General features: G+C 40.2%; 1 protein-coding gene across 2 annotated transcripts in view; it reads right to left on the bottom strand.

The window, feature by feature from the left end:
- The window catches only part of ARHGAP10 (Rho GTPase activating protein 10), a 209,350-nt gene that overhangs the window by 147,872 nt on the left and 36,927 nt on the right, over window positions 1–24,551 (bottom strand). For both annotated transcript variants that reach the window (XM_067551928.1, XM_067551929.1), the window contains exon 2: window positions 31–126. In XM_067551928.1, the coding sequence (XP_067408029.1) occupies window positions 31–126 (96 nt within the window). The remainder of the gene's footprint in view (window positions 1–30; window positions 127–24,551) is intronic.

Consider the following 24,551-nt stretch of genomic DNA (forward strand, 5'->3'; position numbering starts at 1 on the left):
CACGGGCACACATGGAGAGCTCTTACATACCTATACACCTTTCATCATCTGTCTCTGCATCGCCAATGAATTCAAATTTAAAATCCCTCAGAGAGTGGGCAAACTTTCTTTGGGCTGCCGAAAGGTCTGCAAGGCAAACAACAAGAATTTAAAACGATATTTGTCTTTAAATCAAACAAAAGCCTTTAACAACTTGAATGTCATGCAAGTTTAATATTACAGAAATGTGTCATTTTATATCTTTCAACAGGCTTCAGCAATTTGCTGTCCTATTCTGAAGTGAATCACTTCAGTAAAACTATGAAGTTCCATAGCTATGCAATTCTTAAATCCCGCTTAAAAAGACAAATGCATAGCACTGCAAATACCTTGTACAAAAATAATTCTGACTTTCCTAGCCACTTTCTCACTGTTGCTTTTATTGATGGTATTTGATTGCTATCAACTGGCACAAAACTGCTCTTCCTCTGTGCAGACTACTTCCTTCCTTCAGGAAGTAACTGGATATATTAACTAGCCAAAATTCTGCTCTGTTACATTATCACAATATTATAAATGATCATTCAGATGTCTAATATTGTAGCTGAGAATAAATCATACACTTTTCTACTGTAATGTCTGATTATAGTATACGAGAGAGTTTGGAATGTCATCAACCCTAAAAGGCAGGCCTCCATGGAATAGAAGATGGAAGTCCCCATATGCTCTTAACTTGCAGTACAGATTCTCCTTACATCTTCATATTTTGCCAATATTAAGAGCAATTTGATATATTTAGTTAATCTTCAATCTTTTAGCTATCTCATGCAATTCAGAAGGACTATGAACTACTATTATAAAACGCACTGTGTAAACATTTTATTCTCAGGATTAGCTGGAGCTGAAACGCCACAAACTGATTTTACACCTCTTTACGTTAGCAGGTACTGTTTCTAGCCTGCTGTAAGTTTTTCCCAATTTCATAGATAACACCTGTGTCTCTAAATGCTATATTGCATGTGTAGCGTCAACTAATTAAAGGGATGCCACCCAATTTTTATACACCCTAGCCAGACAGGCACAAAAGTCACAGATTTTCTGAGCCCTTTTCTCTGTCTTACATTCCTTCCTCTCTCATCTTTCTCCCTGGTTTCTTCACTCCCCTTACACGCCTCTCCTCCTCCCTCACTCCCCCATAGTGTAACAGCATCATTCTAGTTGATCCCACACTACTGGTTTGGTGCTACTGCTGATGTTGAAAGGAGAATTCATAGTTGTGAGACTGTAGACAGAGTCTTACTGAAGCTTTCTGCCATGGAGTAGGCTGGGTTGGTAGGTTAAGAATGGGTAAGCATCCTGGGATTGTGCCCAATGTCCCTAAGAGGACAGACTGAAGAGGTAACAAAATCTCTGTGAAAGGGCTGCCTGCCCCTTTAAGGGCCAGGAGGCCTAGGCTAAGTCAGCTCCACCTATGCCATAATTAGGTGTCTCCCAGTTTTAGGGGACTGGACTAATTGGGATCAGGTGACAACCTGTAACACCTGGACCGCATAAAAGATCTAAGAAAATTCAGTTTGGCGGAGGAACCAAAGATAGCAAGTTGGGCTCCTGTGGAAGGCCCTAAAGTAGGGTCTGGAGGACCTCAGGGAAGTAGCCTGGGAATCAGTGCTCTATCCCAGCACAGAGAAGGAAGATAGATAGATAGATAGATAGCTTAAAGGGACTGAGATTCTGAGGGGACTCTGAGGAAGAAGCCTAAGGATCAGGGATCTTTCCAAGTGCGGGAGAGACTTACAGGTTACCCAGAAGGGACTAGGAACTGAACCCAGAAGGTTGCCTGAAGAGGAGCAGAACCACCTTTTGGTGGTTTGGGATTTTTGTTTGGACTTTTGTTATCCCGGAAGGGGACTGAACTCAGAGTGTCCAGCCAGAGGACTGAGCCATGTGATTCCCTGCGGAAGTCAGAAAACCCAGGTGAGGGGAAAGTGGGGCAGGGAGCTCCTGCAGCACCATGCTCAGCCAGCTGGGCAGGATACAGGACAGGCACATCCTGTGATAACCTCCATCTCCCAAGCTTTTATGTGAGGTACTACATCCTTTAAAGACAGACAGAGGAAAAAAGTTCAACCTGAACAAAGCAATCAGAGTACAGATTGGTTATTTGCAGTCCCGTGTTGCAGGGCATAGTGACTGATCACCACAGACTGATCTAATGTGTAAACTTGTATACAAGCCATAGAATTGTGGGGAGGAAGACAAGGACATAACTGGGAAAGAACCAAGCATCATGTTGTCTATAAAATATAACATTATTTCCAGAAAGCGGATGACCATCAGAGAGAAAAATTCTGACCTACAGAAAGGATGTTTGAATTAAATGATTCAACAGACTGCAGGAGACAAAGCATACAAGCATTGTTGAAATAAGGCTTTTAATTCTGTTTAGTCAATAGACTGTAACCAGAAGATTTACCCCATCTCAGTAAATTTTGCCTAGAATCCAGCACTGTCTCATTTTATTTCATTTATTTACATTAAAAAGCATTTTCTAATTTTCTTTCCAATGCCAAATAAATCTTTTCTAACACACTTGGATTCCATTTCTGTGACTGGAGACAAACACTGGTGCACAGTTGTTCCCTGGGAAGAAAATTGAAACTTTGCCCCCTCGCCTCCTCCAGAGAGGGCTGAGACTAGGTGACAAACTTGAGCATTCAGTTAAAGACACTGGTATGAGGTAGCCAATCCCAAAGTGGTGAACCCAGGACACTGAATGTAGTCAGCTTAGCACAAGGAAAACTTGAGGACCAGGATGGCAGACAGCTCTACGCACAATTTATTTGAGGCTTGAAGGGGCCTGGCTGAAGACAGACATTTGAGAGGTATGTAAACAAACATTTTAATCTTACCTGGAAATCAATAGGCAATCAGTTCACCCTTATAAAATCTGCCTGCTATAGGAAAGACAAAGCTGTTGATGTGATTACCACAGATATTATAGAACTCTATTAAATACATGGTGACTCCCTCAGAAACAACATGTGGCAATCCACACACATAGAGACACTACTGTGTTATTAAACAACAATGTGCACTATTTAAACCATAAGTTACAAGTTTCATAGACACTGACTCTCAGACATACATTTCCTTCCATCCTGTGCTAGGTCAAAAACACTTCGCTACATCTGCATATATCTCGTAACCCCCTAGTTGTTAATACCCAGTTACTTTGTGATTTGGCAGAGAAATACATCTCAGTTCTGTTCCATAAAACAAACTTCCTTTATATGGCATTTTACTACTATAAATTCAACTAAGCACCTTGAAAGATCAGGCCCTATATTCACACTGTACAGTAGAAACACACACACTTTACACACAGCAGCCATCCCTACAGTTTAGCAGCACTGTACAATGATTTTGGAGCATAAAAGAGCTATCCAGTTGATAATGCAGCAGGAATTTAGGAAGGTAGAATGCAATGACTTTACTCATTGTAATTTCCCCCCAGCAGTATAGCATGCTGATGACAGGAGGAAACATGCAGAAACCAGGAAGAGAGCTGTACCTTGCTGAAAGTCATGCTACCTCTAATGGGAAAACAGCCCCCCCGCCCAAAAAAAAAAGTCTCTAGACATGAGTGTTTAAGACTGTTTGATGAGAGATGTCAAATATCAAAATATCAGTATGAGGACCAAGACAGTCTTAATTATGATAGCATGTTAGCAAAATCAAAGTTAAGGTCGCATTAGAGAATTGTGTGCAAGCAAGGAAAAAATGGGAATATCTGCTAAATATTTTACCATGGGGGAGGGGGAACCTTAAAAAAATAGACCATAGGAGAGCTTTTAATTTTCTGTGTACCTGGAATTTGTATGGAAGTAATGTATTGTAAAATACTGGGAAACAAAGACAGATGTTTTTGAAATTGGGTGCTTGATGTCTTAATTTTTTTTTTTTTTTAAATACTTTTGCAAAGCATACAAATGGAGATTCCACACTAAACTTCTGAGGTAGGTTACAGTAAACATAAGGTTTATACAAGTAACATCTATATTTTTCCACTTTAGCATTTATGCAGAAAATTTATTTTTATTTCATAACTAACACAGTTTGAAAGCACCCCTTAAACACCATGACAACGCTGTTTGCTAGGCAGTGACTTGCCTCCACATAACACCAGATTGCAATGGCTCCACTTACTCTAATGTCAACAGCAACTTCAGTGTCATCAATCTGAAAGTGTTGCAGTAAGTAATGTCCTACCTCCTCTATACCTGATAGCAGATTCACACCAAGTTGCAACAGCCACGTTTAATCTAAGGTTGACAGTTTTCATAGTCAAACACTCACTGTAATCTCCGACGGTTCACTATATCATTGTCATTCTCTGCAAGGAATTGCATTACCTGCTTTTTATTTTACGTCACCAATTTACACAGCTTCTTTAAAACATAAAGCAATTCACATAGGAAAAAGAAATCTGCCACCACTGAGAACAGCCTAGCTCCATCCTCCCTGAAACCCCCCTTTCAGGTAGTTAAAGGCTGCTATCAAATCCCCCCTCATTCTTCTCTCCTGCAGACTAAACAAGCTTCTGCTCATAAGTCATGTGCTCCAGCCCCCTAATCATTTTAGTTGCCCTCCGCTGGACTCTCTGCAATTTGTCCACATCCTTCCTGTAGTGGGGGGCCTAAAACTAGAAACAATACTCCAAATGTGGTTTCATTATTGCTGAATAGAGGGGAACAATCACTTCCCTTGTGCCTGGAGGGGTGCTGTTTATCAGTTGATGTCAATGCAGAGGGAGGTTCTCCCTGGCACAGATCAGAGTGAGGTCTCAGAATGAGGCCTTCTCCATAAGATGTTTCACCAACCAAAGCTCATGGGCATCACATGTTCATGGGGGAAAAGAGCAGCAAATGTTGCACTTTGCTGAAATATGTCTCTCACCCAGATAATAGAGGCAGCACTGGTGCTCATTGCTCACGAAGAAAAAGCGAGAGGAAGAGATGTAGTTCCTGACTCCTGGGACTCTGGACAGTCTCAGTCTCAGTCTGCAGGGAGGGACTCCCAAAAGGGGAGAAGCTAAACTATTCTATATTAAAACTTTAACTATGCTAACTATTAAAACTGTTTGCAATATCTATGTCAAGCTGCCTGGAGTGGCTCATGGACATGAGTGCCAGCCTCAGGGCAGACTGTTACAAACGAGAGCCCAAACTGGTTGTATGTTCTGACTAGATTACACCGAACAAGTGTCAAATGTGAACTCCTCAAACACCATAACGTGGAGTCACAGACAGTCCCCTGGGGCACTCCCATCTATTTTGTCACTCAGGCAAGCCTGCCTTTGTGATAGATGGTCCCTTACCCCAAAAGCCACACAAATATTCAGGTTAGTCCCAGTCCCAAAGGACCAGATTAATTGCACCTTAGATCCTGCACCAAAGACAATGCTTGTAGTCAATCCTATAATCATCTTACTAAAGGTTTATGAACTAGGAAAAAGAAATAAGAGTTATTTACAAGATTAAAACAGGTAAGAATATACACACAAATGAATTACAGTCTTAGGTTTCAAAAAGTAATAGAAGCTGCTGTAAAGTGCAAACTTTATATATCCTTTACGGCTAACCGAAGCTAAGCAGCTTGTGGATCCTTTGCCTACTTTTAGAAATACTGCCCTCTCCAAAGTCCAAGCAGCATAGTGATACAGGTCCTTCTGATCAGGAATCTGACCAGAATCTCCAGACTTGTATGTATGTCATGCATGCATATCTACATGTGGAATACACGTAAGGACCCGCATTCCAAGCAGAACTACAGGCACTGCTATTTATGCTGCTTATAATATCTTAGCATCATTAAAACACCTCTGCTTAAAGGCCTTAATGGCACAATTAGCACAGTGACTAATACAGATATACTAAACAGTAAAACTTGCAGTAACTGTGCACCACTGATATTGTGGCTGAATGGACATACAGCAGGTGGATAAACATTATTTTTAAAGTTTCTATTTCTTAATTTAAGGTGGACCACGTAGTAACAGCTACAGTTAAGGTTACTACATTTCTTATTAATTCAATTATTTTATCTTTATTAAATCTATAGGACTTTTCCATAGGTATATTTGCAGATTTTGTATTTATGATTGGCTCAAGACTCTTAAAAATACAACAAATTTAATAGGAATGGCCTAGACAACAAATAAAATCCAATTTTGTTGATCACCTAATGACAAACTTAGGATAGTAACAAATAAATATTCATTCCTCTCGCTTCTCAGAAAAGAGAAGAGGTTTTAAAAAATGGAAACTCAGCCCATCAATTCCTAACAAATTTGCAAGTGAAAACACGTTTGTTGTTTATTACAGAAAAACAAAATATTTGGCATTAGCTTGAAATTACTTTAGGTCAAGAGTAGGATATTTCTCATGAACAAAACAGTTGCACATATCAAGACATTTTTCTTGCTGGACTAATCCTTTTATAGACATAGTACTATTTTCAGAACAGGGCTTTTGAGATGTTAACATCCATGCTTTTAAAAAACATGTTAGTATCCCAATACCAGCAGAAGTACCCATCAAATTGAAAAACTAGAAACTGCAGTATTTAAGAAGAAAAAAATGTAACTCAGGTGTAAATATTGGATTTAACAACAGTTTACTGGCTAACCATGTGTTTCTTTTTGAATGGACGACAATTTAAATTGATATTCTTCTGCTGTATCCAAAATCCTAACAACATGAGAGGCTGGAAATGAAAGACTGGAAACGAGAAATTGTCTAGTCACTGTCCAACCTGAAAGAACTACAGAAAGCAAATGTAATAAATTGTGAAAACAAATCTGATATTAAAATTAGTTCATTCTTAGTTACCTACTGCAGTGATTCTCAACGAAGGGTATGGATATCTCTGGGGATACGGATAGGTCTTCCAGGGGATACAACAACTCATTTAGATATTTACCTTGTTTTACAACAGGCTACATGAAAAGCACTAGCAAACTCAGTGCAAACTAAATTTTCATACAATGATTTGTTTATATTGCTCCGTATACTATACACTGAAATTTAAGTGTATATATATATATATATATATATATATATATATATATATATAAGTGTGTGTATATATATATGTATATATATATATATATTCCAATTGATTTATTTTATAATTATATGGTAAAAATGAGAAAGTCAGTATTTTTCCAGTAATTGTGTGCTGTGACACTTTTGTATTTTTGTGTCTGATTTTGTAAGCAAGTAGTTTTTAAGTGAGCTGAAACTTAGGGTATGCAAGACAAATCAGACTCCTGAAAGGGATACAGTAGTCTGGAAAAGTGGAGAGCCACTGGCCTGTGTCTTTTAGGCACAGTGTCTCTAACAAGAATTAGCTAGAGCTTGAAAAAGCAGGCTATCATGGTGGAAGAGATCTTATCTGTACGAAGCTATATGCACAACGTGCCAAATTTTGTCTTGGTTTATTTTCTGGTTTTAATTAAAAACACGTGGTGCTTTTAACAGTTGCATAATTAAGATTGGTATCAGCTTCAATGCATCTTGGAGTCATTAACAATGCTGTAGACTTTCATGGTGGAAAAAGTTATGATTTCAGATTATAGAAACAAATATTTTGCATATTTATGAAAATATATACTATATCACCTAAATATCCTGTTCTGCAGAAGAAATATTTAAGGCTTGTTTGACTGGAATATTTTGATTATTGGGGGGGAATAGATAATGTGTACACTATTTTGGGACTGCCCAACTAATCAACACTTGGAAGAAGTCAGTTGAAAAATCTTACGATGTATGAGAAAACTGATGCATTGAAATCTTGCAAAAAATCAGGTTGCCCTGTCTATAAACAATTCAGTAGGAATTTAAGTCTGAAATAAATGGGACAACAGGAACAGCAGGGTAAATTACTTCTGATGAGTCATCTAAGAAATGGAGCATATTATACACTGTAATTTTTAAAATGAGATTAAATAATTAAAGATATATAGAAGCATATGCTGCTGGAACAAAACCAGATTAGTTTTAAGTACATAGAATTTTTAAGTGCTCTTTCTCTTCAAGAAAAGTGCATAAGTGGTACAAAATTAATCCTACACGTTACCTGTGTAAAATGCAGGCTCCCCACTCAGTTATCAGTAACAGCAGCACATCCAATTGAGATTTAATACTCTACAAGCAACAATACACCAAACTACAATATGAAAATGGAGTCGTTAAGCATGATTCTATTTATAACAATCTGATGCTTCATATTACAGAACTGTGTTAAAGAAACATGCCAGAGACTGTAAAGTGTAGTTACTGTGGTCCCATGTTCACTGTGCATTGACAAGGGTAGGTTGGAAGCAAAGGAGGGATGGAGAGACAAAGACAGAGCAGGGGAGCAAACATGCAATAACTTTCCCTCTGTTAGTAGTGTGTTTGTTATTACATAATGAAGTTCCATTTTGTGAAAAAACAATTTTATTTGCCTTACAGTACAGATATGTAAATCCCCCAAAGCAATAAGGCCCCTCTGCATATTTAAAAAAAAAAAATTTAAAAAAATCAAATAATTACTGTATGGTGCAATAACAAAGTCACACAGTCTGGCTAAGGCAAACCATTAAAGTATGCTTTCAAGGCTTCCCTCAGCCACACAGCACCTAGATGGTCTCTAGTAAAGGGCCTTGTGTCAGGCTGCTCAAAAGCAGCAGACAGCCTGCCCATTTCCCTCCTCCACCCTGATGGTAGCATTTCCCCCTTCACCTTGCAGATATTATACAAACCATAACATGTAACAACGGGAACATCCGGCTCACGGAGATCACGTCCAGTCATAAGGCATCACTACCAGCCCTTTAATCTACGTAAGGCATATTTCAGAGTCATCCTGCATCTGCTCAGGTGAAAGTTAAATCTTTCCTTGCTGCTTCCAGGTGCCCAGTGTCTGGCTTCATGAGCCAGAAAAGCAACCTTAATTTTGCCCATGCATTCATGTTATGCGCTGATAATACAGGTGTTCTGTTGGAGGTGTGGGAGAGAAAAAACCAGCATGTAGCTAGAGTCTGTTCTATAACACACGCATACATACAAGGAGGCAGAACTAGAGTTTCACTGGCAACCTTAAAACAGGTATTTCCTAACTTTTCAGTGCTTGACTTTTCAAATATAAATAATGTTCTTTTAATGTCGTATACTGTATATGTATATGATTCCCCAGTTTGTTTGTTTTTTTAGGTAAAAACAAAAAAAATCTATACTGTAAAATTGTAAGAACCCTGCATCATGATCAGGCCTGCAGCACAGACTTCCAGCCCTGTAGTTCCCGGCCTAACTTAATTACTTGGCAGCAGCAGAAGGCTATTATCCTAGGAAAGGAGTCGGGCCCTTGGGCTCTGTATGGCTCTCTCTAAAGGGAATCTGCCCAAAATAGTGACTCACAGGTTTTTCCCAGGGCAGTGTCACCACCTGCTGCTGCAGAAACAGCAGCATTATATCCCCAGACTTAGAATGCTCATGTTCAGTTATTAATTTTGGCACGCTGTTGAAGTTCTTCTTAGTTCCACAAGCAAGAGAAGGGAAATGACCATTTTCCACATTTGATATCTCAGTGAAACCTAAACAGAATTTTACAGGCCAAAGAAAAGGCACTTATCTAAAATGAGTAATCTTTCTGCCTGCTTAATTACAAATGTCTGCTGCAAACAATGGAGATATTGATGTTTCCATAAAGATGTCATAAAAATATTTTATAGTGGAAAGTGTTAGACAACCAAAACTCAGGGATTGCTACTTGCTCCTCCTATAATGAATATATATAAACGTAATTATCTTTAAAATATATTCAGTTCAAGAGATGTTTTCAAATGCCCTATAATATATTTAATCAAATCTGCTGAAATGGCAACATTAAACATATCATAGGTATATGAATAAACCTCTTTAAAAAAAACAGTCACCCAAATATGTTTTCTTCCTTCAGAACAGCATACATCTGAAAACAGTATCAGCTGCATGGAGTCACTGCCTATCAAGGAATCATTTGCATGTAAAGACAAAGCCAACAAGGAGAGCATACTTCCAACATACTCTGAAAGATTAAGACAATTGTACATGTCAAAACATGTACTCAACATTCCTTCATATTTACAGTTAGAGAGCACTCTGCCACATCTGCTGAACACTAAGTGTTATCCTAAAGCCACAAAGGATCAGAAACTAAGTTACATTTCCACCAATTCCCCCATTCGTTTGAGCCACGAAAGTTAAGCATATTTCATCCAGTACATAGAGAAAGAACTGAGATGGTACAACCTCATTCCCAGCCTCATCCTCAAGCGAGATGGAATCCAAGGAAACTGAATTATTATACAAGGGAGAAATTCAAAGATTAGCAAATTGAAAAGTCATTTCCCAGTGCCCTACCTCCCCGTACAAAGGCTACATTTTCTCTCAATGCTTCTTTCTGATTTAAAATAGATATATAATCAATTGCCTAATGTGTTACTGTTTGGAGGAACCTAAAATCCAATGGCAAACTGCTTAGGCTGAGGCCTCTGCCCCGGTGATGTCTACCTCAAATGAGTACCTCTGATTAAACTTTAGGTTTGTCAATCTACTCCAAAGAGCTCCACATCTAGTCCTCTCAACAGGGGGCAGGAGGTGTCCAATATAAGGCTTTTGAAAGGGTTGAGGGAAACCTAGAGTGGTTCTGTAATAGCTAGGACGCAGGAACAGAGTAAAATCCAACAGTTTTGACTGAGGGCTTGTCTACATGGTACATTAGCACGCATCAGCATATAACATGCTAACTGGCTGTGTGGACCCTTCTGGCCTGCACTAAAAGTTTCCTGAAATAGGACTAGGTCAATGCCAGCTGGGTCCACACAGCCAGCTGGTGTGTGACACATTAGAATTTACACCCCAGCTGGTGTGCACTAAAATACTGTGTAGACAAGCCCTGAGCTGCAACTTGCACTGACTGTACACACTACCTTATGTACAATCCCAGGAAGAGCGCTGCACAGCACAGCACAGAGAGTGGCTATACTAGATGCCCAAACACCTTTTAAAATCTGATTCTTTGTCTCAAGGTAGCTTTTGAAAATGCCATTAGGTGCCTAGCTGCATCTTTAGGCACCTAACAACCTTTGAAAATCTGGCCCAAAATGTCTATGTTAGACATTTCTAGGGAGATCACCACAGCACACAGACCCTTGTAGGGACTATTTCCATTGGCTTTAATATGAGTTGGATCAGGCCCAGTAACACAACAACTATAACCTCTCACTGGAGCAAAGAGCCAATCAGCAGGCAGAAAAAACAGAGTGTCCAAAACTCCCCATACAGGACTTTGCAGAGAGCTATGACATCCATGGGACCTCTCACCCTGCTGTGACATTAGTTTTCTACTAGGAAAGTCCTTGCTGCTCTAGAAAGCTGACTCCACCCTAGAAGCTTCTTCTCTGCCTAACCAAGCCTATGTAACTGGGTGAAAGGAAAGAGATGGTGCTCGGAACCTACTGACTCAGGCCAAAGTTTCCCCCCACCTACATGGGAGTATTCTCCCCACTTATGTCCAGGGCAACCTCCTCCCCTGAATCAACTGCTGGCTATTAGGTGTCAAAGTTGCAACATCACAAAAACAGCTTGTATGAGGATCCTAGGGCAGCGTCCCTCAGAAAATATTTTTTAAAAAGCTTGACAGTGCAACCTGATGCGTTCTAAGAGGTAAAACATTAGGGATATGTCTACTACAATGGGGAACGAGCCTCCCAGCATGGGTAGACAGACTCACACTAGCAGGGCTCAAGCTAGTGTGCTAAACATAATAGCATGGATGTTGCAGCTCAGGCTCTCAAGCCCACCAAACCCGCTGGGACCGAGCTCAGGTGACTAGCGTACTACAGAGAATTCTTTCCCTGGCTAACAGGTCTCACCCAAATGCTCCAGATCTATTTGATCACTATATTTGGGGTCGGGAAGAAATTTCCCCAGGTCAAATTGGCAGAGTCCCTGGAGGTTTTCCAGCATCCGCGGTAGCATGGGGCATGGGTCACTTGCTGATTTAAACTAGAGTAAATAGTAGATTCTCTGTAACTTGAAATCTTTAAATAAAGATTTGACGACTTCAGTAACTCAGCCAGAGGTTATGGTTCTATTGCTGCTGTGGGTAGGTGAGGTTCTGTGGCTTGCAACGTGCTACAGGTCAGACTAGATTATCATGATGGTCCCTATTACCCTTAAAATCTGAGTCTTTTGATAGAATAAGTTGCATAAAAGTTTATATTTTTATTCCAGTATTTTGGACATATTTATTAATTTTGCTCTCAATGCTTTCTGTACCAGACATCTTCCCTTTTCCTTAATCCCCAGAAGCCCAGCTTCCCTTTCAGCAGCAGTCTGCAGCCCAGCAGCCAATTTCAATTCATTTTTTTTTTTATTAGTCTGAATATGGAATACTGAATAGCTCCCAGTTTAGTTTTTAAAATAAGCAAGTTAGAAGGGGCTAAAACAGTACAAAATGCTGCTGAAATGGCAGTTTGGCAATTTATGGGGAGAGGGCTATCACCGTTTATCCTTGAAACTTTTCTTCCACATCCTTATAAATTTTGCCCTCCCCTCCCACTATTTAACATAATGAGTGAAGGCATTGTGTGCGTGTTTTTGAGATTAGGTTCCAACAGTGCACCAGTGAGAGCTGGCTGTCAGATATAACATCATTAAACTGGCCCAACCAATCAGAATGTGGCTTTGAACAATCAATGGCCACCAACCATAATCTAAATCAGAAGCAAATGGTATAGTAGCAATTTCTCCAGAATGGAGTATGTTGTTCAATGATAATTCCCATGTCATTATACTACATTGTCTTTCGAAGCAGGAGCCAATAAAATAAAATAAATTAGCAGTTTCTTTAATCTCATATAATCTGACTTTTATGTTTTAACTATTTCTAACAACCAATGATTTCAGCAATTAACAGCAAAAAAGGAGTCTTACAATAAGCAGCGCAGTAAAGATTTTGTTTTAATAGATTTTTGTGCTTTTATATTTTTGCATCAAGAAATAGTTAAAATGTACTGTTGCACTTGTGGAGGTACATTACTCATCGGGGAACAACTGCAGGAAGAGGGGGAGTGCGCTTGCGTGCCCACTTATCACCATGGAATGTAGTATATAGTCTCTACTTTTTCCAGGATCAGCAAATAAGTCAAAACACATATATACATAAATGTACATATATACATACAGTGTGGGGGCCATAAACTAGCTTTATTTTTATTTCATTCTTCAATGGTATTTCCATTACACGTATATTTTTTACCTGTCTGAAAAATGCCTATCAAAGATACTTCTTTAAACTTCAACTGTACAAAATGTCCAGTTTCTATCTGTTGTATTTCTTGTCTTAATTAAAATTTGAGGTGAGAAAGATGGGAGTTAAGTCTTACTCTAATTTTGGCTTGCTGAAATATATGTATTTATTACACTATTAGATAAGGATTGCATTTAATAACTTTCAAGAGCTGATGCTTAAGACAGTTACCAAAGAAGAAATTGCTATAGGTTCTGCACCACCCATACTATTTACTCTATATTCTGTGTTAATAATTAACTTAACCTCTCCATCACAGCTGCATTATTAGGTATCTTGGTTTATGAACATGGTGTTCTCCTACATGAAATAAAACAGCACTGCTTCTGTCAGAAGTCAAGGTGCACTGTTAAAGGTTGTTCACTAACTATATCCTCCCCCAGAATCTACAGCAGATCTTCTGACTTGAGAGTGATTGTTCTCACCACTTTCAGAATACAAAGAGCAAGTTACTTAATAGTGTAGGAGTGAGGCAAGTACTGTTTAAGAGTTCCACTGTTGGTAGTTAAGAAAAAAAGAATGATAACTATATTAAAAGAAAGGAAGAGTTTTGTTAAAATAGGTTTGTGTTTGGAAAGTTTCTGTTACAAGTTCCATGCAACTGACATATTATTTAGATTGGGAGCTCTTCAGGGCAGGAACCATGGTTTTGTTCTGTGTTTGGACAGTATTTAGCATAGTGGGGCCCTGTTTTTTTCGGGGGCTCCTGGCCACTACCACAAAACAGACAAGTAATATTACTAAAACTGCCAGCAATGGGGACATAATTCTAAGGAATGGTTGCTATCTTGTCCAGTGCATACAATTTACCAGTGCAATATAGGAATGACATTGTATGTCGTACGTATATGTACATACATACATTCTATTGAGCAAAAAATCACCTTGCTGGTTAAAAGCCACACTAGGCCTTCTATACCATTTTAGCTTGCAATGCAGTTGTGCATGAGTGCCAGTAAAAACCCACTGAATAGGTGGGGGAGGAGCCACAGGACTTGTGACTATGGAGACCTAGTAGGATGTGCACAGGGCCAGTGGCTCCTATTCCAATGCATAAAATGGAACAGCATCACAAAAAAGCTTTGCAGTAGTACCAAAACAGGGTAACTTCAGTTTGGAGTGAAATCCACCCCAACACAGCTTATTTCCAACCCAAAACTCAGGTAGTGCAGGGGAGATAGTGATTGTCACCCTTGTGCAAGTCTTTACCATATGGCCTAGTTTGGATATAAACTGGCATTAATATAACGCAGGGGAGCTACTGTATACTCTCTGCCAAGATATCCAGTTTCCACACTGCTTAGCAGATCAGAGCAACGATTTCACTCTGACACCACATATGCTGCATCAATGAAAGCATTGCTGGAAAACAGAAGTGCTTTAGTGTGTCACAGGAAGCAAAATTACAACTAATTTAACCCAGCCTGCAACACTTTGTTAACAGGGGTTACCATAGCAAACAGTAGACTAGACATTTCATACTTTCAAGTCTCCACATGGTGGTGAGGAATTTGAAGAAGGAAGAAGAGTAGATAATTTTAGTCTAGAAATTCCTTAGAACCACAGGACTCATCTGGAGATTTACAAAATGAGTAGAGTGTGTTTTTATTTAACAAAATTTGGCATTTATGTAACAAGGCATTGCAGCATAATGTCCCTATAAGTTACAGTACACTACTACGTCTTACTAGTTAATATTACTATTAGTACATAATACAAAGCATTAAATACTAGATAAATCTGAAATAATTTCAAGTAAACAACAAAATGGCTATATTTAGCCTATTGTGTCATTCAATGAGTAAACGGTTTTGTCCAGTGTCAGTTTATGTGGTCAGAAGAGGACAGATAGAAGAATTAGGAATTTTGGTCATTATATTATTGAAAACCACCCCATAACACCAAATGTAGAGAAAAATTCACAGACAGAATCTAAAACACAGTTAGTCTCCATAACAATCACGCACAGGCTGGATACCTTGTCCGTTTGGCAGCAGGTTGAGGATTGGATATTTATTGTCTAGATACAGTAATGATTCCATTTGATGCAGCATAAAGTCTGTCTATCTATTGTTCTGCATTTCAGATACATTGGCTTTACAGCACAAATTTATTTATTGGAATAACCCATACTTACTTGTAAGACTATAAATATTTAAGTGTCTTCTGAATCAAATGGTTTGCTTGTAAGTTAAGCTGTGGAGCATGCCAAATGGCATGAGGGACAGCAAGAAAAGCTAACATCTGCCCTTCCAACACTTCTGACCACAAATGAATTAACTAAATACTAATTAAAAAATCGCCTTGTAAATGGAGCGTTATGCCAAGTAGGCTTTTCAAAAGTTGCCCATGGCTCTGAGTTCACTTTTAATACATGTAAGTTGCAAGAATATGTAATACCCACAACAAAGAAAATGGAAATATCACAAAGACTGTAACGTTAGGTAGCTCTCAACATTTTAAGTCTAGCTTCTTTTTTTCTATGAATGGCATGGTGCTAGGTTGGAAACAGCTTAATTAATTCAATCATATTTACATATATGGTGAATTTTTTCCAACATCCAACCTATTGGCAACTGAGCCATCATCAAGGAAACCGAGCAATTAAAGTGTCTTGTCCAGTGAACAGTAAGGCCACAGTTATTCATGCTGCCACATTGCTGTGCGGAGCCCAATCAATGCCTAAACCAGTACTTTTCGTCCCTCCCTTATCATCTGGGGCCTGACTGGAAGCAGATTAAAGTCAACAGAAATCTTTCCATTGGCTTCACTGGACTTTCGATCAGGCCCTCGCTGTTCACTCCCTTCATACATCATCTCACTGTGCATCATCGTTTTGCTGCAGTCTCTAACTGTGACTTTTCTGGCTCCACATCACTTTAAATCCCCTTTTCCACGGCCCTTCCATTTCTCCGTTTAAAATAACCTGCTGCAATTATGAAATGTCTTTTGTAAGCCCAGTATTCTGTTTTTACTGCAGATCACCATTTGGTGACTCATGGTGGGGGTGGGTTGCTATTGTTATCAGTTATTTTAATGTTGCTGCTGCATTCATCTATTGCTAGTGCATTGGATCAAAGGACTTCTGTAAATTGAAAGTAATGAAAGATTGGAGTAATAAATAAGCAAATACCTCATCCATTTTATGGCTTCTTTTCTCTCTCCATTTCTTTACCGAAGTTCATTACAACTGTTGAATGTCAAGTGTGTGCTACAGGTAAGCACAAAATTGACTGCAATTGAGTCCAGCAAGGAAAGAGCAAGAACTGAAGATGCAACCATAGAGCGAAGATACCAAAGCAAATATCCGTTCCCTCTGTTGGTTGATACTACTGCCTGTATCCAAGTAAAAGGAAGGAGGGACCTGTTGTTCCAGACTGGTGGTTGAGACTAAATAAGTTCCCTTAACAAGTACACACAAACAAGGACAAAATGTTATTGTGGGAAGATGTCATTCTATTCACTGCAGCTGACCAAACTCCAGTGTGGGTTATCACATTTTACTCAGAGTGCAAAGACAACAAAACACCCACTAACAAACTGCTATTCCACTCCAAATGGCCCTTTCTAGGATTGTAATTTTTAATCAAAACTAAACGATTTTGCCTTTTATGGACTTGAACATTTAAAAAAATATTTGTAATATTCAATTTTAATTTTAGGATTTGAGATCAGAACCTTGCATGCACAAGTTTCAGCCATGATTATGAGGGTTTCAAATCTAAATCCTTAAACACTAAGGCCAGGTCTACACTAAAAAGTTAAGTCAACCCAGCTACATCACTCAGGGGTGTGAAAAATCCACACCCATGAGAGATTTATTTAAACCAATCCAATCCTTGGTGCAGAAAATGCTAGGTTGATGGAAGAATTCTACCATCTCTTAGAGAGGTGGATTAACTATAGGGATTAGAGAACCTCTCCCATTGCTATAATGAATATCTACACAGAGACACAGGTGCGCCGCTGCAGCATTTCTAGTGAAAATATAACCTTAAATTTGCTGTTGTGCTAATAGACAGATATACAATCCATCTTTCTGAAGAAAATACTAGTTTTGAGGATACATAAAACTAACTCTGAACAAGTCTTATTTTTAGGTTAAACTAATTTGCAGGGTGAACCATGGAGAGACTGCCTAGGGCCAAATCACTGGGATCTATGTGACATTTGTTTCAGATATGGATTGCTCTTACATAGATTTGAAGGAGAACGGGGTTAAAAATAGCACCAAGGAAACCTAAAAGTTTAGGAGTCACAAACCAGAAGCCTGCCATGGGATCTGTGAGTCAGACAAGCAGAAAGGAAAGCTGTCCTAGATGGCAATGAAACTCAAGTGAGAAATTAGAGAGTCAGAACAGGCAAAATTCTGGAATCAGAGAGGGAGAGGAAATAGGCTGAAGAAGAAATGAGGATGAGAAAGAAGGGGCTGGCTATACGGTCCACAATGGCTCTCGAACACATTTAAATGCTGATGTGCTTGGAATACCATCATCTGAAATGGACCGGTACAGTGAAAATGTTTGCAGCCGAGATGACAAGTCAATATTGCTGAGCACTGAGAGTGTGGCCACAATTTTGACATAATCTGTTTAAACATGTCAAGTCACTTTACGCAGAGCATGGCAGAGGGACCCAGAGTGTGGCAAAGTTATTCACAGAGGGTCTGCAATGGGTAAGACATCCACAGCAGCCACCCTCCCAGCAGCACCGGAAAATGGATGTCAATGGCAGAGAGAATGGTATAATAATAGAAGCTGGAGAATGCACTCATCAGTACTACTACAGCCTCCACTGCTTGGATCCTCTGAAACAGATCAGAGCTACTCCTGACCCTGGTGAACCTCAACAAATGGTAGGCACTTCAGTACAGTCACCTAAATAACCCCGCAGCAGCAGGAAGATATACTTTCCATTCCTTGCTGCAGCAAGAATTAATCTAAGCCAAAGTAGGATCCAATTCTGATTTGTGAGTTTTAGGCACCTAGAATTAGGGGGTAAAGAAAGTAGCAGGATAATTAGGAGTCCTTCAAACAGCTGTTGTCCTGTACCGGAAAAAATATCCTGTTGTCCCATGTAATATAGACACTTAAAAAAAATTAAGAGTTTTCAGCGCTTAGAATCTGTGGCTGGAATTCCAATCAAAATATGAGAATCCAATGATTAGTAAATTTGTTAAACTAAGCAGATTTTCTGAAGTGACTAGCAAATAAATTCAGGTTCAAGAATTAACCCACAGCTGAAAGTTCCAAATTAGCCACATTGGAATCCATTTTTATCTTTGCTCCATGAACAACAGAACAGCAAGCATGCTTTGTATGGTGAAGGGTGTTATCTGGAAGTTTAGTATTGCTCTCAAGATGCTGTTAGGGAGGAAGGATAACCAAAGCACAAGCAGCAGTACAGATGAACAACAAAGAAAGGAGCTTGCTGAAGGCATAGATCTTTACCTTGGGTATGAGAACTCAGCACTCCTGTAAGGTGCTGAATTGACAGTCCTATTGACTTAAGTCTTCCATTTATCCACAGAAAAAATGCAGCAGAGCAAGGTCCCCACATTCGTTTGTAAAAGTGTCTTACACCTAACCCAGTTTGACCCACTTCCACAGAAGGGACAGTTGAGTCTCCATACCTTTTCAATGTTTAGCCTTTTCACTGAGGTTATCAACAGCCTCGCCAATTGTGATGGTGATTTCTTTTTTTTAAATCATGTGTTCACTTGTCCTGTGGGAATGGAACTGAGACCAACTCACTAATTTAATTTATCATCAAGTTGATAACTTTCAATTACTTCCCACTTGGGCTGGAATTCAAATGCAGATATAGATGAAAGGTTCTGTATCCCCTTTCCGATCCACTGTGACATCCAGTCCCCCCAAGTAAACCTTTGTTAATGTTTTCCTTAAAGGAGGGACAGTTTATTAGTAAAAATGTACTAAATGAAAAACTTCTGCAAAACTTGAGAATATAATTTACAAAAAGCTGTCACTGCGTTCTCCCTCCTGGGCTGCTGAAGTACAAGATTGTTAGAATAGTTTGTACTTCTTCCACCTACCTCAGCCTCCTCTCAGATGTGATTAACTGCTCTAACAATTTCTGTTAAAAACAGACACACACAAAAATCAGATGAGCTGGGTGGCCCTTGAAATCATAATTACTTTATCAGCTTTTGTACTGAACACCTTTAGCATTAGTGTGATTTCTAAAACAAGTAAGAAGTACAAGAGAGAGTGATGGGGGGGATGTGTCACTAGTATAACACCACACCTACGCAGTAGGCCCTTAAGCAAAAAACTTAACTAGTTTCAGTATAATAAGGCTGAGAAACAAATATGAGAGACAATAACCATGTTGGAATTTGATACACCACATATACCAAAACTTCCCCAAAACAATTCTTGAATATTGAACTCTTCAGGCAATCTCTTATTACAGTTTGATAGTCTGACATATGCACAATTTGCAGCAGAAATTTTTGTTGTTGTTTCTGTTGTTGTTGTTGTCCACCACAGCCAGAGCTAGAGTTCAATGTATGCAGAGATCCTGGATGTGTTCCATCTCCCTTTTGTACAAAAATGCAAGGTATCCCAGTTACTGGGCTTGCTGCACTGCTGACCAACCCTTTTTGAGGTCTCTCTGAATGTACCTCTTCAGTTGTTTTACCTCAGGCCTTTGCCTTCCCTGGGGTGGAATTCCACCATCATCCACTCTGACATCAGGACCTGGGTTACAGTCCCCTAGGTACCAACTGTGACTAATTCAGCAGGTCTGCAGTTGGACTCCAAGGGTTTCTCTTTGGGATGTTGCGTTAGCTTATGTTTGTAGGGAGACAAACAGTTTCTTCAAAACAAAACATATATATTTGCCCAAAACATACAAAGCACTTAAAGAAGTGGATTTAAAGTAACAAAGAGATCTATACACATACTTCCTTACCTCACCTTAACTTCTCTACCCATAGCTCAGGCGATTCCGGCAGATCCTCCATCTCTGAGGTGGGAGAACCAGTCCCACACTACTTGCAGCCTTTTTCCCCCTTGGCCTGTATGTCTTGGTCAGACAGACAGTCTTTTCACTAACACATCTAGCTAATGGTCCAGCAATTGGTATCTTATCTCCTTTAAGGATGGGAACCTAAGGAGCTCTCTTACCTGTGCCATTGTTTTACCTTTTCTGCTGGGCCCCTTAACAGCCCCTGTAAAGCCTTCTTTCATTTAACTCCATGCATGCAGTCACTCAGCAATACAGAGTTGAACAGGGAAAAAAATCACACACACTTTTTATGAATATTAATAGGCATCTCACCAGCTCATCATGCAAGGATGCAGTAATCTATTTAGGACTACTTGTTATCCTCTTGTAACCCTTAGGTATCCAGCTAGAAACACCACAATGCAGTTCTGCAAAGAAACTAGTACAGAAAATCATGTCCCCGATATAATTATCTTTCAAGTCAACATGCTCAGGAACAAACTGTTTGGTAAGCTTCACAAGTGGGCGTATTTAGAATCCTCTATCTGCCTGAGCAAAACAAAAATCCTCACTAATTTGGCCTGGTATTTCAACTACTTCCCTCATTACTCTCATTCACAAACCACCACCAAAATTTTTTCACTAGGAAAAACCACCCCAACCAACCATTAATATTTATATGGCATCTTTCATCCACGCATCCCAAAATGCATGACAAACTTTATAGACTATATACACGTACACAGGGATTACACAATTGAAGTGAAGCCATCTGTGGAGAATGAAGGAGTTATGTGTATTTTCTTATAAATACCACATGCACCTCAGGTTACCTGTTTGATATTATCCTGCCTGACTGCAAGGAGTTAAATCAAAGGAGACTGTTGGGGTGGGGGGCAAACAGGAAACAAAACAATGACAAAAAATAAGGTGCAATCCAGAGACTACTAAGGCTATGCCTACACTTCCCTTAGTACACTCAGGTCCGTGTACCTTTTCATGAAAACCTGTGCTTTCAAAGCTCACCTTTGAGCATTCCCATGGTCCACTGCATTGTTATGCATGCCTCATGACCATGATGGCATGTCCATACTAGGATACGCTGATGTGTGTCAGATGCTGTGGCTTGTGATGGCATATCCCAGGGTTCTGAGCTAGCTGTAACTGGTCTAGAGTATGGGTTATGGTGGAGAGTGGGAGAACTTGTCTGCCCATCCTGTAGCACTTGATGGGAAGAGCTCTTAGCCCACCAACACATCCAGCTGAGCCATTTCAGGTCATGGTACATGAAATGGTACATGCAACTAAAAAGTACACCTATCGTTACCGGGGTGGGGCCCCATGCACAAGGGAAATCAGAGAAGCCTTGTGAACAGACATGACCAGTTTGCAGAGTGAAACGGATGAGATGGAATGAACTAATATAGTTATCCCACGCTTGTCCCAGAATTTTTAGGGCTACTGCAGCTTACAAATTTAATAAAACCTGTTAATTTAGCTCTATGCACAGCTTATGTACTGCTGCCATGAAGTTTGATTTTTTCATGAATTTAACAAAACCTATTCATGTAGCCTTCGGGCTTGTTCTTGTTTGCAACCAAAACTCTTTATTTGAAACATGTACTTATATAACATTTAAAAAACATTATAGGCAGACCAGCTGCCATCAAGAGGCAAAAGACAATAAAACGAAAGAACCAAAGTAAAAGAAGTGCAAAACTGGCAAACTATATACAGTATCAACACTTCAGTTTCCACTGGTAGTGGAATGTATGTCTCCTTTGTGCCTGTACTCCCTGTCCCTTCTGGAGCATGTTGCATGTGTGGACCAGGGTTGTACGGCGATTGTCTGCAGCACAGAATATATTAGATTATTCCACAAATTGTTCATTGTGTGCATCATGGACCAGCCAACACCAGAACTGTCCAGTAGCTGCACAGGCTGCAGGACAGTGGGGACACAGAGCATAGCATAGACAGATCTTGGACAGGAGGTGGCACTGCAGCAGGTGCCTGTAGCCTGGTGACCATATGAGCGAGCAACCTCTCAAAAAGGTCCTTCTGTTGAGCTCTGTCCTCTCCCCTCAACCTCTGGTTATGTTCCAGGAACTGGGTAACCACTCTCTCCCCATGCTGGGTTGTCTCATTCTCTCTCTGCAACCTCCTCTCTTCCCTCTCTCTCTGAAACTCCAGCTGTTCATCTGCCTGGGCCACAAAATCCTACAGCATTTCGTCCCTGATTCTTTTCCTTCTCCTGGTTCCTTGTCTCTGCTCAGCAGAGATAGAAGAGCCTGCCAAGGAAAATGAAAGAGCCCATTATTGTTTGAACATCTGGGGGAGACGGGGAATTCAACTCTTCAAGGGCTGCATCAGGACAAGAAAAGAGGTGGGTATTTTTATCATTTGGGGCATTTTTTTAATTCATCCTTTATTCACTGGCCTGTTCAGAAGCTCCAGCAAGCCATGGTGCAAGTCCAGACACATTCTGGTGAGTTTAACATAATAAAAATCATATTAAATATTTTAAAAATCTCCCCCACACTCCGCCTACACACACACAGCTGTGGTGATAGGGTGTTCCTAGCTTTGGTTTTAACATACTTTCAGGCTGGAAAGGTTTGGAGGTCATAAGCCTTCTAGAAGTGGCTGAAAGGAGGAGAGAGCTCCTATTCTAGGCCAGCGGAAGTGTGCCATCCATCTATGCAAAGGACATTTTTCAGTGTGTGGTGACTGACTAGCATATCTATACCTATTCCGTGAGAAGTTTGCATGCTTCACCAGTCAGGAATGGTGAAAAGTCATGGACAAAAAATAAATAAATAAATATAAAAGATCCTGATGTAGACTCTTTACAGCCACTCTACACAGCAGCCCATATCCTGACAGGGGCCCCAGAGACTAAACACATCCACTGTGACATTGGGACTGATAGTCCATGCAGCCTGGGGTCCTTTGGCTGTGCCAGAAGGGTGCTCTGGTGTGGCAGAGTTATAAACAGAGCTTTATGTGCAGAAATATGAATCTATGCTCAATAAGGTTAATATCACCAACCCTCTTTCGATTAATAACCACATATTTAGCAAGATCTTAGCACTAGCTGATTGTTTAATTTTTTTCCGCTCTCTGGAAACCCATCTTGGATCCCATGCGGTGTCAGGTAGGGGAATGGGGGCAGTTAGGGAAATGGGTGTGGCTTCCGTCCTCCACAGAAACAAAGTACAACACTTTGCATCTAATAATAATTGTATTGGGCACCACCCAGAAATCCCTCCCATTCTTAATGGCAATAACAAAAATATGGCAATCATAACATACCAGGCTCTGGCTCTGGCGCATCCCTCTGCAGGCTCCTCCCCAGGACTATTCCCAAACAGGTCCTCCGACAATGGACCCAGGATGTCCCTTAGCTGGTCCATCTACGTAGGCTGATCCGAGCCTGGCAGCAGCACCCTGGTTTACTCAGGGATCTGCTCCACCAACTCCAGGCTCTCCTCTGGTGGTGTCCCTGTCCCTGCTGCCTCTGAGGTTATAAGCATGCCATTCCTGCTTAGGAGAGTGTCATGCATGACTCTCTGTGGGCGGTGCAATTCCCAGTACCTGGTTGAATTCATCTAAGCACGAGCAAATAGTTGGGGAGTTCCCAGACTTATCATTCCCATCCTTCACGTTGTAGTAGGCAGTGTTGAAGTGCTTGATCTGCTCCCAGCATGGAATACCGGTCCACTTGATCCCCATCCCCACCAGCCTCTGACATGCTTTCATAAGCATGCAGGTTTCTTGCTGCCATCACACCACATATTGACCAGAATCTTGGTGCATACTTCTGGCCAGATGGCAGTGCACTGGGTAGTGGGCATCTTCTCATTTTCCCAACAAGCTGAGCTTAATTGTGTTTACAATTAAGCAGTCCACATGGAAATGAAAGTTAAACATTAAGAAGCTGTATTTGGACTAGCAGGTTGCTTCCAGTTCATGGGAGTTGAGTGTGACATTGGGAGCGAGCAGGACCAGGACACACAGGCCCAAAGGAATGTGAGGCAACACTGGGGACTCTCCAAACACAAACATAGGTTTCAGCAGCATCCTCATTGCAAAGTGGGTAGGCTCGAGTGCAACACAGGCTCATATTTATATGCCTAGGAGACCCAGCAAATCCATGTTTTAAGGAGCTACTGTCAGAGGGCTGTGTGTAGACAGTT

Source organism: Emydura macquarii, unplaced genomic scaffold (genome assembly GCF_026122565.2).
Source record: "Emydura macquarii macquarii isolate MOO-44397 ecotype Brisbane River unplaced genomic scaffold, CSIRO-AGI_Emac_v2 contig_1363, whole genome shotgun sequence".
Classification (NCBI taxonomy): domain Eukaryota; kingdom Metazoa; phylum Chordata; order Testudines; family Chelidae; genus Emydura; species Emydura macquarii.